The sequence below is a fragment of the Cryptotermes secundus genome, unplaced genomic scaffold, assembly GCF_002891405.2.
Source record: "Cryptotermes secundus unplaced genomic scaffold, Csec_1.0 scaffold4160, whole genome shotgun sequence".
NCBI lineage: Eukaryota > Metazoa > Arthropoda > Insecta > Blattodea > Kalotermitidae > Cryptotermes > Cryptotermes secundus.
The window spans coordinates 1-15,466 of NW_019724693.1; the positions used below are offsets into that span (position 1 = coordinate 1).

Consider the following 15,466-nt stretch of genomic DNA (forward strand, 5'->3'; position numbering starts at 1 on the left):
ACAATAGCGGAAGTTCTGTTTGCCAACTTCTTCTGCCGCTTCGGCGTACCTCGAGAGTTACACAGTGACCAAGGCCGTAATTTCGAATCTCATCTACTGAAAGAAGTTTTGCAACGCCTGGGAGTGAGCAAGACGCGCACCACACCCTTGCACCCACAGTCGGATGGCATGGTGGAACGCTACGTCAAGACCATCGAGGAGCACTTGCGGAAGGTCGTCTCATCGCACCAAAGGGACTGGGATGAGAGGTTACCCCTCTTTCTCCTAGCTTACAGGGCATCCACTCACGACACTACGGGCCTGACGCCTGCTGGTCTAGTGTTCGGACGAGAACTACGGCTACCCTGCGACCTGCTGTTTGGAGTACCCCCGGACAAAGAACAACCCACCATCGATTATGCGGCAGACTTATACTTAGCGGGTGTTTCTTCTATCCTAGGGGCAGTAAACTTTATCTCAACAACAATCAACATAAAACCCACGAACATAAGACCAGACCGTATTCCTTTATTTGTGTGGGCTGTAGCAATTACAGCCCTTCTTCTATTACTATCACTACCGGTCCTTGCAGGAGCAATCACCATGTTATTAACAGATCGAAACATTAACACATCTTTCTTTGACCCCGCAGGAGGGGGAGACCCGGTCCTATACCAACACTTATTTTGGTTCTTCGGACACCCAGAGGTATACATCTTAATTTTACCAGGATTCGGGATAATTTCACACATCATCTGCCATGAGAGAGGTAAAAAAGAAGCCTTCGGAAATCTGGGAATAATTTTCGCTATATTAGCAATTGGTCTCCTAGGGTTTGTAGTATGAGCGCACCACATATTTACAGTAGGAATAGATGTTGACACACGGGCCTACTTCACATCAGCAACTATAATCATCGCAGTGCCAACCGGAATTAAAATTTTTAGCTGGCTGGCAACAGTATACGGATCACAATTATCATACAGAGCAACCTGCTTGTGGTCGTTGGGTTTCGTATTCCTTTTCACCATAGGAGGTTTAACAGGGGTAGTGCTAGCAAACTCATCAATTGATATCATCCTCCACGACACTTACTACGTTGTAGCCCACTTCCACTACGTGTTATCAATAGGAGCGGTATTTGCAATCATAGCTGGCTTTATTCAATGATACCCTTTATTCACAGGGTTAACCTTAAACCCTAAATGACTAAAAGCACAATTCATAGTAATATTTGTAGGGGTAAATATAACATTCTTCCCACAACACTTCTTAGGGTTAGCGGGAATACCTCGACGGTATTCAGACTACCCAGACGCCTACACAACATGAAACATCGTTTCCTCTGTAGGAGCAACTACCTCGTTCGTAAGAGTCCTTATATTCATCTTCATTGTCTGAGAAAGAATGAGAACAAACCGACAAATTCTATTCCCAACACAAACAAGAAACTCAATTGAATGACTACAAAATCTACCACCAGCAGAACACAGATATTCAGAGCTGCCGACTATTGTTATACTGAAATAACCAACATTAGTTAATCTATTTTGGCAGATAAGTGCGGTGGATTTAAGCTCCACATATAAAGCTTGTAAGCTTTTTTTAGAAATGACAACATGGGCAAACATAAACCTGCAGGACAGAGCGTCCCCTATTATAGAACAACTAATTTCATTCCATGATCACACGCTAATAATTATTTTAATAATCCTAACAGTAGTGGCCTACATAATAACCACTTTAGCCCTTAATAAAAACATTAATCGATTCGTACTAGAAGGTCAAATAATCGAAGTAGCATGGACAATCATCCCAGCAATTATTTTAATTTTTATCGCAATGCCGTCCTTACGCCTACTCTATCTTATAGATGAAATTCACGAACCAGCATTAACCCTTAAAGTAATTGGGCACCAATGATATTGAAAATATGAGTATTCAGACTTCATTAAAGTAGAATTCGACTCATACATAACACCACAAGACAGAGAAGACAAAAGAACATTTCGCCTACTAGACACAGACAACCACACCGTACTCCCAATAAACTCGTTCATCCGAATTATTGTTACAGCAGCCGACGTACTTCACTCGTGAACAGTCCCAAGACTAGGGGTTAAAACAGACGCCACCCCGGGGCGACTTAATCAATGCAGATTCCTCATCAACCGACCTGGTTTATTTTACGGGCAGTGTTCAGAAATTTGTGGGGCAAATCACAGCTTCATACCAATTGTAATTGAGAGAGTTAACACTAACACATTCATTAACTGAGTATCTAGCGTAAGAGAGTCATCAGATGACTGAAAGCAAGTAGTGGTCTCTTAAACCAGATAATAGTAAATTAGCAATTACTTCTGATGAAAAGAGTTAGTTAACAAATAACATTGGTATGTCAAACCAAAATAGCTCCAAGAACACCCTTTTAATGCCACAAATAATACCGATAAGATGACTAAGATTATTCATTATATTCTCAGCCACTTTAATCCTATTCGCAACATTAAACTACTACACAGTAAGCCCAAAAACCAAAACGAAAAGAGAAAAAGAAACCCTTTCAAAGAAAATATTAACCTGAAAATGATAAGAAACTTGTTCTCAGTACTTGACCCATCAACAAGAAGCCTCAACCTATCCTTAAACTGACTCAGAACCTTCCTCGGACTAACCCTCATCCCAATAAGAATGTGATTAATCCCCTCCCGATACCCGCTACTATGAAATACACTATTAACAAAACTACACAACGAATTAAAAACCCTTCTAGGAGAAAAAAAAACCAATAAAGGAAGAACCTTCTTATTTATTTCCTTGTTCTCATTAATCTTGTTCAACAACTTCCTAGGGCTATTCCCATACGTCTTCACCAGAACAAGCCACCTAACTATAACACTAACATTAGCCCTGCCTTTATGACTGAGATTTATAGTATTTGGTTGAATCAACAATACAAACCACATGTTTGAACATCTAGTGCCACAAGGAACCCCTTCGCCTCTAATACCCTTTATAGTTAGCATCGAAACAATCAGAAACATTATCCGACCAGGAACATTAGCAGTCCGGCTTACAGCAAACATAATTGCAGGGCACCTTTTACTAACCCTGCTGGGAAACAATGGGCCAACAATTGCACAGTCTCTCCTGGGGGTATTAATTATCGCACAAATCCTACTATTAATCCTAGAATCAGCCGTAGCAGTAATCCAATCATATGTATTTGCAGTCCTAAGAACCCTATACTCTAGAGAAGTAAACTAATGACAAGACACAGAAACCACCCATTCCACTTAGTGGAACAAAGACCTTGGCCGCTGACGGGGGCCATCGGGGCTATAGTAACAATGTCTGGCATAATCAAATGATTTCATCAATACAGCCAAGAACTATTAGCAATAGGAGGATTAATCATAATCTTAACTATAATTCAATGATGACGAGATATTGTGCGAGAAGGAACATACCAAGGACTACACACCAAGAAAGTAACCAAGGGTCTACGATGGGGTATAATCCTATTTATCATCTCAGAAGTATTCTTCTTCATTTCATTCTTCTGAGCATTCTTCCACAGAAGACTGTCGCCCACTATTGAACTGGGGTCCACCTGGCCCCCAACTGGAATCCTACCTTTCAACCCACTACAAATCCCTTTACTAAACACAGCAATTCTCCTTGCATCAGGGGTAACAGTCACATGAGCTCACCATGGGCTTCTAGAAAACAACCACACGCAAAGAATGCAAGGATTATTCTTCACAGTAATCCTTGGAATTTATTTTACAATCCTCCAAGCATACGAATATGTAGAAGCCTCCTTCACAATTGCAGACTCAAGCTACGGATCTACCTTCTTCGTAGCCATAGGGTTCCACGGCCTACACGTAATCATTGGAACCACGTTCCTTCTAACTTGCCTACTACGCCAAATAAACCTGCACTTCTCATCAAACCACCACTTCGGATTTGAAGCAGCCGCATGATATTGACACTTTGTAGACGTAGTGTGATTATTCCTATACATCTCAATTTACTGATGAGGAAGATAAAATAAACTTATCTAATATAATAAGTATACTTGACTTCCAATCAAGACGTTTGTATCAACAAGATAAGCAATCATAATAATCACAACTACAGCGGCCCTAGCCCTAACGATAACAGCAGCCGTTATAATTATAACCTCTGCGCTGTCCAAAAAAAATATCGAAGACCGAGAAAAAAGATCACCATTCGAGTGCGGATTCGACCCAAAAAGATCTGCACGACTACCTTTCTCGCTGCGATTTTTTCTCATTGCCGTAATCTTCTTAATCTTCGACGTAGAAATTGCACTACTACTCCCAATGACTGTAGTAATATTATCATCGAACATAAAATCCTGAATAACAATCAGATCTATTTTCTTACTAATCCTAATCGTTGGTTTATACCACGAATGAAATCAAGGGGCGCTAGATTGGGCCCACTAAAAGGGGGTTGTAGTTAAACATAACATTTGGGTTGCATCCAAAAAGTACTATAGGGTCTACCTCACCAAAAGCAAGAAGTGAACTATCACGATCAGTTTCGACCTGACTAAATTGGTAAAAATTACCCTTACTTTAATTAATCGAAACCAAAAAGAGGTATATCACTGTTAATGATAAAATTGAATCAAGAAGTTCCGATTAAGGAAATGTGAGGGTCAAATGAAAGCTGCTAACTTATCATTCTAGCGGTTAAACTCCGTTTACATTTCTATTTATGTAGTTTAACAAAAACACTACATTTTCACTGTAGAAATAAAGGGGCTTTCATAAATACCACTTGAAGGAACAAAACCTCAATAACATCTTCAATGTTATACTCTAAATATAAGATATTCAAGTAAATAACAAATATCAAAACAATAACCCACATAACAAAAAACATTAAAAACAACTTCAAATTGTTATATTGTCACCACTGATTAACCCTGCCTAAGAATATCACAAACCAATACATACCTTGGCCCCCCAACCGCTCCGCTCATCCAAAATCAGAAACCCTTAAAGAATACCCTAATAGTAAAGGACGAAAAGACGCCCCATAAGTAGAAAAATAAGGCATAAATCATATTGAACCAGAAAACACTGTACACCTATAATAAAAAAAAAGAAATTAACGAACCCCCCAAATTAAACCTAGATAACTCATAACCAATTCAACCCCCTAATAAACTAACAAAGATAGCTAAAAACTTCAAATAAAAAGGAAGGCAAATCATATCAGGCACATGAAAAACAGCCCATCTCAACAATCTCCCACCAAAAACAGCAATCAACATCAAACCAACCATGCCGCACAATATCATAAAACTAGCATCACTAACATTATAGAAAGAAGACAAATTAAAATCACCACAAAAACGTAATAAAACAAACGAAAAGAATAACAAACGGTTAAACCTGTAGAAACAAAAAACAACAAAAACCCCACCAAATTAATATATCTAAAAGAAGCCGCTTCCAAAATAAGATCCTTAGAGTAAAACCCTGCAAGAAAAGGCATGCCACACAAAGCAAAGCTAGATACGCCTAAGCAAACCGAAGTAAAAGGTATTTGAACCGACAAATTACCCATAAAACGAATGTCCTGGGAATCCTTTATTGTATGAATAATTACACCCGCACACATAAAAAGCAAAGCTTTAAACAAAGCATGAGTCAGCAGATGAAAAAAAGCCACACTAACAAGCCCAACAGAAACAGCACTAATTATTAAACCCAGCTGTCTTAAAGTGGACAAAGCGATAATCTTCCTCAAATCATATTCAAAATTAGCCCCCAGTCCTGCTATAAACATAGTCAAACCGGAAACAACAAGAAGAAAAATACACAACCAATCACCAAAAGCAGGTCTAAAACGAATTAAAAGATAAACCCCAGCAGTGACTAAAGTAGAAGAGTGAACTAGAGCAGAAACAGGGGTAGGGGCTGCCATGGCAGCTGGTAATCAAGAAGAAAAAGGAAGCTGAGCACTCTTAGTTATGGCAGCCAAAACAACCAATAAAGAAATCAACACCATCTCAAAAGAGCCCCTCAAAAAATCCAAATAATAAATATAATTCCAACTACCAAAATTAACCATCCAAGCAATAACCATCAACAAAGCAACATCCCCAATACGGTTAGAAAGAACAGTCAATATACCAGCATTATAAGACCTCACATTCTGATAATAAATTACTAAACAGTAAGAAACCAGCCCAAGACCATCTCAACCCAACAAAATTCTAATTATATTAGGTCTAATAATCAAAAACATCATAGAAAGAACAAACATCAAAACCAACAAAATGAAACGATTAATATTTAAATCACCGTACATATAGTCATCTCTGTACAAAATAACCAAAGAAGAAATAAAAAAAAACAAACCCCATAAAAATTAAAGATATCCAATCAAGCAAAAAAGTTATAACAACTCTGCTAGAATTCAATGTAATAATCTCCCACTCAACAAAATAAACCAAATCATTCAGCACAAAATAAAGACCACAAACAAACAAATATACGCCAGCAAAAAACAAGAGAGCAAAACTAATAAAGCAAATAGACAAATAGAACATAGGCTTAAGGTAAGAACACATCCCTGACCCCACAAATCAGCATTTTTATTAAACTACTCAAGCAATTACAACCAAAGCATAACAACATCCCCCCTCATAACAAAAAGATTCAACGGAAGCCAATGAAGAAACAATAATAAAAACTCACGGGAATAACCTAAAGAACAAGAATAAACACCAGAATAATAGGCCCCATGTTGCGTATAAGAGAAAAGGTATAAAGTATAAGCAGCTCTGAAAAAAGACAAGACCACCAGAAACAGTACACTAACTCAAGACCAAGACACTAAACTATTAAGTAGTCTGATCTCCCCCAAAAGATTTAAAGAAGGGGGGGCAGCTATATTACAAGCACTCAACATAAACCATCAAAATGCCATTCTAGGCATAAAGCTCGTCAAACCACGACTAATCAACAAACTACGACTACCCGTCCGCTCATAGGAAATATTCGCTAGACAAAACAGCCCAGAAGAACACAGGCCATGCGCAACTATTAAAGCAAAAGAACCACAAACTCCCCAATATCTCAAAGTCATAATACCACCAATAACTAAGCCTATGTGAGCAACAGAAGAGTAAGCAATCAGTGACTTAAGATCTGTTTGACGTATACAAATTAATCTAACCAAAAAACCCCCTACCAATCTCACAGAAACCCAAATCAACCCAAAGCCAAAAAACCTCACCAAAATAGGAAAACACGCAATAAACCATACCCCCCTAATTTAAGCAAAACCCCGGCCAAAATCATCGAACCAGACACGGGGGCTTCCACATGGGCCCTAGGTAATCATAAATGAACCAAAAACATAGGCATCCTAACTAAAAAGGCAAAAATCATACAGAAATACAAAAAAATGCTAAAAACCCTTGCCTCACCCAAAATAAAGAAACTAACAGAGCGTAAAGAACTAAAAACAAAAAAAAATCCCTACCAACATGGGAAGAGAAGCTAATAAAGTATAAAAGAGCAAGTAAATCCCCGCCTGAAGGCGTTCAGGTTGGTATCCCCAACCCAAAATAATAAAGACAGTAGGAATAAGACTACTTTCAAAGAAAACATAAAAAGAAAACAAACCCACTCTCCCAAAAGTACAAAACAAAAAGAAAATAACCAGCAAAACAACAAAAAATAAAAATAAACCCGAATAATAAGCAGAACGCAAAATAGGCTCTCTCGCCATAATCATCAAAACACAAATCCAAAATCTTAACAAAATTAACCCACAAGAAAGATAATCACAACCAAACATATAACCAACACTACCTCAACCCACAAAACTAGGAAAAACAAAAAAGAAAGAGAAAGAAACTACAAAGAACAAACCATGGACCAACCACCAACCCTCGACCAAAAAACATAAAGGGGTTAAAAAAAAAGAGGAAACAAAAACCTTAACATTGCAAGACTCTATAAGACTGAAAAAATCATTACCAAACCCACGAATTATTGACACCAAAATAGAAAGACCCAACGACCCCTCACACACAGAAAAAACCAAAAAGAGTATAACAAAGTAAAGCTCATAATCATAACAACAAAGATAAAAATAAACAACAACAAAAAGAACCAAAACAATAAATTCCAATCTGAACAAAGTAGCCAACAAATGCTTACGATTAGAAGAAAAAACCCAAATCCCACAAAAGAAAAGAAAAGAAAAATAAAGATGTATTAACATTCTAAAGAAGTTTTAATAATTTAATGAAAATATTGGTCTTGTAAACCAAAAATAAGCAGAACCTTTCAAAACTTCAAGGGGAAAGCCTTCTGCCCCCGTCAATAACCTCCAAAGTTAACATTTTAAAACTAAACTACCCCTTGAAATCAAAACACTAATTACAGCAAGAACATTATCAGGAATAATTTTCACACAAATAAATCACCCCTTGGCTATAGGGCTATTGTTATTGACACAAACAATAATGATATGCCTAATTAGAGGTTTAATACATCAAAGATTCTGATTCCAATACATCCTATTCATGGTTTTCATCGGGGGGATATTAGTGCTATTCATCTACGTTGCAAGACTGGCATCAAATGAAATATTTACACTATCGATAAAAATAACAATTATATCAGCCAGAGCAATACTAGCATCAACAACAATAAGAAACAAGCCCCTTCTCGACAGAAGAGACTCAGCAACATACAACACAACAAGAAATGAAATCGTACTAATAACAAGAAAGTTATACAACCAACCAAGAGGAAGTATAACCATCCTAATAGGCCTATATCTACTAATAACACTAATTGTAGCAGTAAAAATTACCGACGTATCAAAGGGCCCATTACGACAAACAATATAAAATGAACAAACCAATACGAACGTCCCACCCCCTAATCAAAATTGCCAATGGAGCACTAATTGATCTCCCCACCCCAACTAACATCAGAACATGGTGAAACTTTGGCTCCCTACTAGGAGTGTGCCTAATTGCACAAATCGCTACAGGGCTGTTCCTCGCCATGCATTACTGCCCCAACACAGAAGCTGCATTTTCCAGAGTAGCACACATTTGCCGAGACGTAAATTATGGATGAATCCTACGAACTATGCACGCCAATGGGGCATCAATATTCTTCATTTGCATTTACTTACATATTGGACGAAACATCTATTATGGGTCATATAAGCTAATACACACCTGGTTAATCGGGGTGCTAATCCTATTCACAACAATAGCAACCGCTTTCCTAGGATATGTTTTACCATGAGGGCAAATATCCTTTTGAGGAGCAACAGTAATCACAAACCTCCTATCAGCAGTCCCTTACATCGGCACAATCCTAGTACAATGGGTGTGAGGGGGGTTTGCAGTAGACAATGCCACACTAACACGATTCTTCGCCCTCCACTTCCTCATACCATTCGCAATCGCAGCACTAGCAATAGTACATTTATTATTCTTACACCAAAGAGGATCTAACAACCCCTTAGGTTTAAAAAGAGATACAGACAAAATCCCATTTCATCCATACTTCGTAACCAAGGACATCGTAGGATTCATCATCCTATTCACAGCCCTATCAACTCTTTCCCTAAAAGAACCATACCTCCTCAGAGATCCGGATAACTTCATCCCGGCTAACCCTTTGGTAACCCCAGTACACATCCAACCAGAATGATACTTCCTATTTGCATACGCAATCCTACGGTCAATTCCTAACAAACTAGGAGGAGTTATCGCCCTAGTAATATCTATCGCAATCCTATTTGCCCTGCCGACCTACAAATCAAAATTCACAGGAACCCAGTTCTACCCTACGAATCAACTAATATTCTGAACCATAACTAACACCGTAGTCCTACTGACATGAATTGGGGCCCGCCCAGTAGAAGACCCTTACATCGTAACAGGACAAATCCTAACCACAATTTACTTCATATACTACATCGCCACACCACTAACAACAAAACACTGAGACCAACTAAATAAATAGTTATAAAGCTACAGGGATAAGCATGTGTTTTGAAAGCACAAATAAAGGGGTTAAAACCCCCTAATAACTTCCATAATACTTAAAATAATACACATTAAAAATGGGGGAAAGGAATAACCTAACCCCCAGAAAAAACAACAAAAAATTTAAAGACAAGGGCAAAAACCCCCTCCATGCCAAATACATTAACTTATCATACCGAAACCGAGGGAGTGTCCCCCGAACCCAAATAAATAAGTAAGAAAGAAAAGAAAGCCTAATATAAAAGAAAAGAGAGTTTAAATCACACCCTAAGAAAATAACACAGAACAACAATCTCATAAACAAAATACTCGCATACTCGGCAAGAAAAATCAAAGCAAACCCGCCTGCTCCATACTCAATATTAAAACCAGAAACCAATTCAGACTCACCTTCAGCAAAATCAAAAGGAGTACGATTAGTTTCAGCCAAACAAGAAATAAACCAAACCAAAGAGAGGGGGAAAGTAAAAAAAATCAACCACAAATAAGACTGAAAATAACGAAAACTGACCAAGTCATAACCACAAACCAAAAAAACAAAAGAAAGTAAAATTAAAGCCAAACTTACCTCATAAGAAATTGTTTGTGCCACAGAACGAAGCCCCCCTAACAAAGAATAATTAGAATTAGAAGATCACCCAGCAACCATAACAGTATAAACACCCAAACTAGTACAACAAAAAAAAAAAAAAACAACAAACCCAGCCCAAAAGAAATAAAACCTCTAAGATAAGGAATTAATGCCCAAACCAACAAAGACAAAAACAGACTAAAAACAGGAGAAAAATAGTAAGACAAATAATTAGAAACCAAAGGAAAATATTGCTCCCTAGTAAAAAGCCTAATAGCATCGCTAAAAGGCTGAAATAATCCTACAAAACCGACCCTATTGGGGCCTTTACGAAAGTGAACATAGCCCAAAACCCTTCGCTCAAGAAGAACCAAAAAAGCAACCCCAACAAGAACAAAAATAATCAACAAAAGAAACACAACTGCTAGAAAAAAAACACCCATTTCACTACTTGCGTCAACAAAAACACATAAATAGATTCTAAATCCACCGCACTTATCTGCCAAAATAGCAAATTAATAAACCTCAAGACAAGAAAATTATTCCAAATATCTGGTCCTCTCGTACTAAGAAATATAAGAAAATTATAGATAGAAACCAACCTGGCTCACACCGGTTTGAACTCAGATCATGTAAGATTTTAAAGGTCGAACAGACCTAATCAAAATAATAAAGCCTCTACGCCAAAAATTCATCTTAATCCAACATCGAGGTCACAAACCCTTTTGTCGATAAGAACTCTCAAAAAGGATTATGCTGTTATCCCTAAGGTAATTTAATCTTACAATCAATAAAAAAGGATCAAAAAAGCACAAATAAGTGAAAACACAAAAAGAAGAGTTATATCTATCTTCTCATCGCCCCAACAAAATACAACAACACCACGCACAAATACAACAAACTAAAGGAAGTGCATCATATAAAACTCTATAGGGTCTTCTCGTCCCATAAAAAAACCTAGGCATTCTTACCTAAAAAACAAATTCAATAACCCTTAAATTAAAGACAGCTAATGCCTCGTCAAACCATTCATACCAGCTCACAATTAAAGAGCTAATGATTATGCTACCTTTGCACGGTCAAAATACCGCGGCCCTTCAACAACCTCAGCGGGCAGGTCATACTTCAAATAAACAAACAAGAAGAGATGTTTTTGTTAAACAGGCGGACATTAAGCCTTTGCCTAATTCCTCTAAGAAGCATGACATCACACCAAATCAAATAAAACCAAATATACTAATTCAACCAAAAACACTATAAATAAAAAATTAAAACAAACACCCCAATAAAAACATTAAATAAAAGAAAATCAAAAACACAGAAAACAGAATTTTAAAATACTCAAATAGATGGCCAACATAAAGCCCACAAGATAGACCAAACAAAAATATTATAAAAATAGTGCCGAAGCTTGTCCCCCAACACCTTTGCCAACTGTTAAGCCAAACAAACAAAAATGAGCCCTAAACAAAAAGCACGAATTAAATTCACTTCTCAAGGAACCAGATACCTCCAGAAACGATTAACATATCACTACCAGATAAACATTACCAATACTAATGAAACAGTAACTAAAATAAATACCTAGCTCCTCTGAGATCGGGAAATAAAAATAAATAATAAAAATTAATAAACCCTGAGACACAAGGTACGACAATTAAAGACTACTTACAAAAACAAATCAATAAACCCCCACAGTACAAGTAAACTATAATTCAAAGTATTAAATCAATAAAATACAACAACAAAACAATAGTTTGCCTAAACCTATAACCCTAGCACACGCCAAAAAGAAAAATAAGCCAATCCGCCNAAAAATTAAGAAAGGTCCAGCGTGGATTATCGATTAAGGGGCAGATTCCTCTGAAAGGAATGGAATACCGCCAAATTCTTTGGGTTTCAAGAACATAACAAATACTACCCTGGAAAAACAAATTAACATCAAAAATAATAGGGTATCTAATCCTAGTTTACAGAAAAGATTTCACAGCCTACAAAAAACACTCGAGCACCAACCAAAAATAAAAATTTCACCTAACCACTTAAATAAACCCAATTAAAGCCCAAATAAAACATAATAGAACTGCACAACCAAAAATATTCAATAGCACTTAATGTATAACCGCGGCTGCTGGCACAAACTCAACCAGTACTAAAAATCATTGCTAAATCCAAGAGACCAAGATTTATAAAACCAAATAATGCGAATTAACAACACCGTAAACCATTCTATTTAAAGCCACCATCAAGAAACCTTAACAAACCCGCAAGAACTTACATATAAAGCAAGACACCACTGAATAAAATAGCAAGAATAAAACTAACAAGAGGCCTCTCTAGGATCTAGAAGACCAAAACAACGGAACAAACAAACCACCAGTGCTCCGCCCCAACAACTTGCAGCCTACGGAGTAACACCTCTCAACGGGCAAACACAAGCAAAAATTTTTATGCCCAACACTAAAGATAAACCTCGACCACAGACCAACCATGACGAGTAAAACTCCTCTGAAGATAAAGACCAAAACAACGGAACAAACAAACCACCAGTGCTCCGCCCCAACAACTTGCAGCCTACGGAGTAATATCAATTGGTGTTGAGAAACAGCTAGACCTCATTTTTTTTTCTTACTCTTTAAAAAATGAGGTCTGGCTGTTTCTCGCCTTTACTTAATATGGAAGTGCGTTATTAATATAATTGCTTAATTTGGGGTACTAGATATTAGATGATCAAAAGTACCCTTTATATTTAATATTAAATTCTATTACTCAAGGTCTAATTAATATACACTAAATAGGGTCTACTGTATAAAAAGGTAAAGTCTTATATATGTATCTTCTCCCTTTTTCCATATAGGTAGCTGTATCCACTATAATTGAATTTTATCCTAATCATTCTTATTATAATAGAGCCATTTTTTCACGTTTTTTTCGCCTATTTTCAATCAAAAAAGAGCAAATTAACGAGATAGCCGTTTGAAAAAATTTTCAATTGACATGTATCATAAACACGCAATTTAAGGAGGTTTACCTTAAAAAAAATAATCTTAACCACAGAAACTTCATCAAAAACCACAAAAATCTACACCAATTTCAATCAAAAATAGTGAAAAAAAACAACAAGACAAGAAGAAAAAGTGCACCAAAGGCATCAAACACACATCATAGAAAAACCGCCCCAGGAAAATTAAAAAATACATTAAATGACAAAAAATGCAGAGCCTGAATAAAGGATTATCGTGATAGGATAAAACATGTAAGACAATTACCTACATTAGAATAAACCAACTATACTTGACAGAATCAAACTGACACCAAGAGCATCAAAAACCCCCGTGCACCATACACCAAAATATATTAAAGTAGAAAAGTAAGCTAAAACAAGCTAATGGGTTCATACCCCATAGATAGAGTGTTCACTCTCTTCTCTAGTGCCCAACAACCCAACCCAAACCCTCCTATCAATAACCTTGATTGGGGGTATTTTAATTTCCATTTCATCCAATTCCTGGCTTGGTGCCTGGATAGGATTGGAAATTAATCTTATATCGTTTATCCCTCTTATAGCCGCGCAAGAAAATATCTTCACCACTGAGGCTTCCCTAAAATACTTCATCATCCAGGCCCTCGCCTCCTCAGTTCTATTATTCTTAGTGGTAATAGGAGCCCTAACTAGTTTAAACCTCATGGTAAAAGGAGCTACCCATGAATATGCAATTATAACACCGTTGCTCCTAAAAATAGGGGCTGCTCCACTACATTGATGGTTCCCAAGTGTAATAGAGGGTCTCAGATGAAAAAATTGTTTACTGATAATAACAGTTCAGAAGGCTGGGCCCATAATACTAGCCTCCTATTTAATAAAAATCAGCTACCCAGCACTAACAATCGTAATAATATCAGTGATTGTGGGGTCCGTTGGAGGGATAAATCAAACATCATTGCGAAAGATTTTAACATACTCGTCAATCAACCACACAGGTTGAATACTAGCAGCCCTGGCAGGGGGAAGAAACCTATGAATGATGTACTTCACAGTATATTCTCTTTTAACTGCAGCGGTAACTACAGCTGCCAGACTATACAACATCTCATTTATTAATCAAACAATGTCAACAGCCAGAAAAACCACAACCAAATTTATCTTATTCACAACCCTACTATCACTAGGTGGCCTACCACCATTTATTGGATTTTTACCAAAATGGGCCGTTATCCAAACAATAATCATGAACAACCTAAGCCCAGTTATAACGATAATAGTAATCATATCACTAGCAACACTGTATTACTACTTACGAATATGTTATTCGAGATTCATTACAATGTATGATGAGGTAAAATGGGGGGTCAAAACCCTCAAGGAAAACAAATCCCTTGCATATGGGGTCACATTATCGTCAGCATCAATAATAGGCCTAATTATATGCACAATAACCATCAATATCAGCTAATGAAGGCTTTAAGTTAAAAAAACTAATAACCTTCAAAGCTATAAATAAAGAGATTTCTTTAAGCCTTGGCGGGTTTGCTCCGCCCCCTCAGAATTGCATTCTGCCATCACAAAAATGAATACAAGGCTTATAGTAGAAGGGTCAAACTCCCCTTTATAGACTTACAATCTATCACTTATCAACCTCAGCCACTCTACTTATTGTTAATCGGTGATTTACTTAATGAATACTAAAGTAATTTTGACCTTCTTAAACCAAATTCATATAATTTATCCAATAACTCCATCTCGATTTCAACTTAATGTAAATTATATTAATTATGTTTTGCAAGATTTCACATATTTTTGTGAATTCTAGCAGACTTGTTGACGATTTACATTATATTTC

General features: G+C 37.0%; 1 protein-coding gene and 2 pseudogenes across 1 annotated transcript; 2 read left to right on the plus strand and 1 right to left on the minus strand.

The window, feature by feature from the left end:
- The first annotated feature begins 275 nt into the window (after window positions 1-275).
- On the plus strand, window positions 276-1,608 carry LOC117282170 (annotated as a pseudogene).
- A 1,734-nt stretch (window positions 1,609-3,342) lies between these two features.
- On the minus strand, window positions 3,343-5,949 carry LOC111862631 (NADH-ubiquinone oxidoreductase chain 5-like). Its single transcript, XM_033750734.1, is given in 3 exon segments — window positions 3,343-3,371; window positions 5,137-5,367; window positions 5,370-5,949. Coding segments are annotated over 3 exon segments (840 nt in total).
- Window positions 5,950-8,897: 2,948 nt separating this feature from the next.
- On the plus strand, window positions 8,898-10,013 carry LOC117282171 (annotated as a pseudogene).
- The last annotated feature ends 5,453 nt before the right edge of the window (window positions 10,014-15,466 follow it).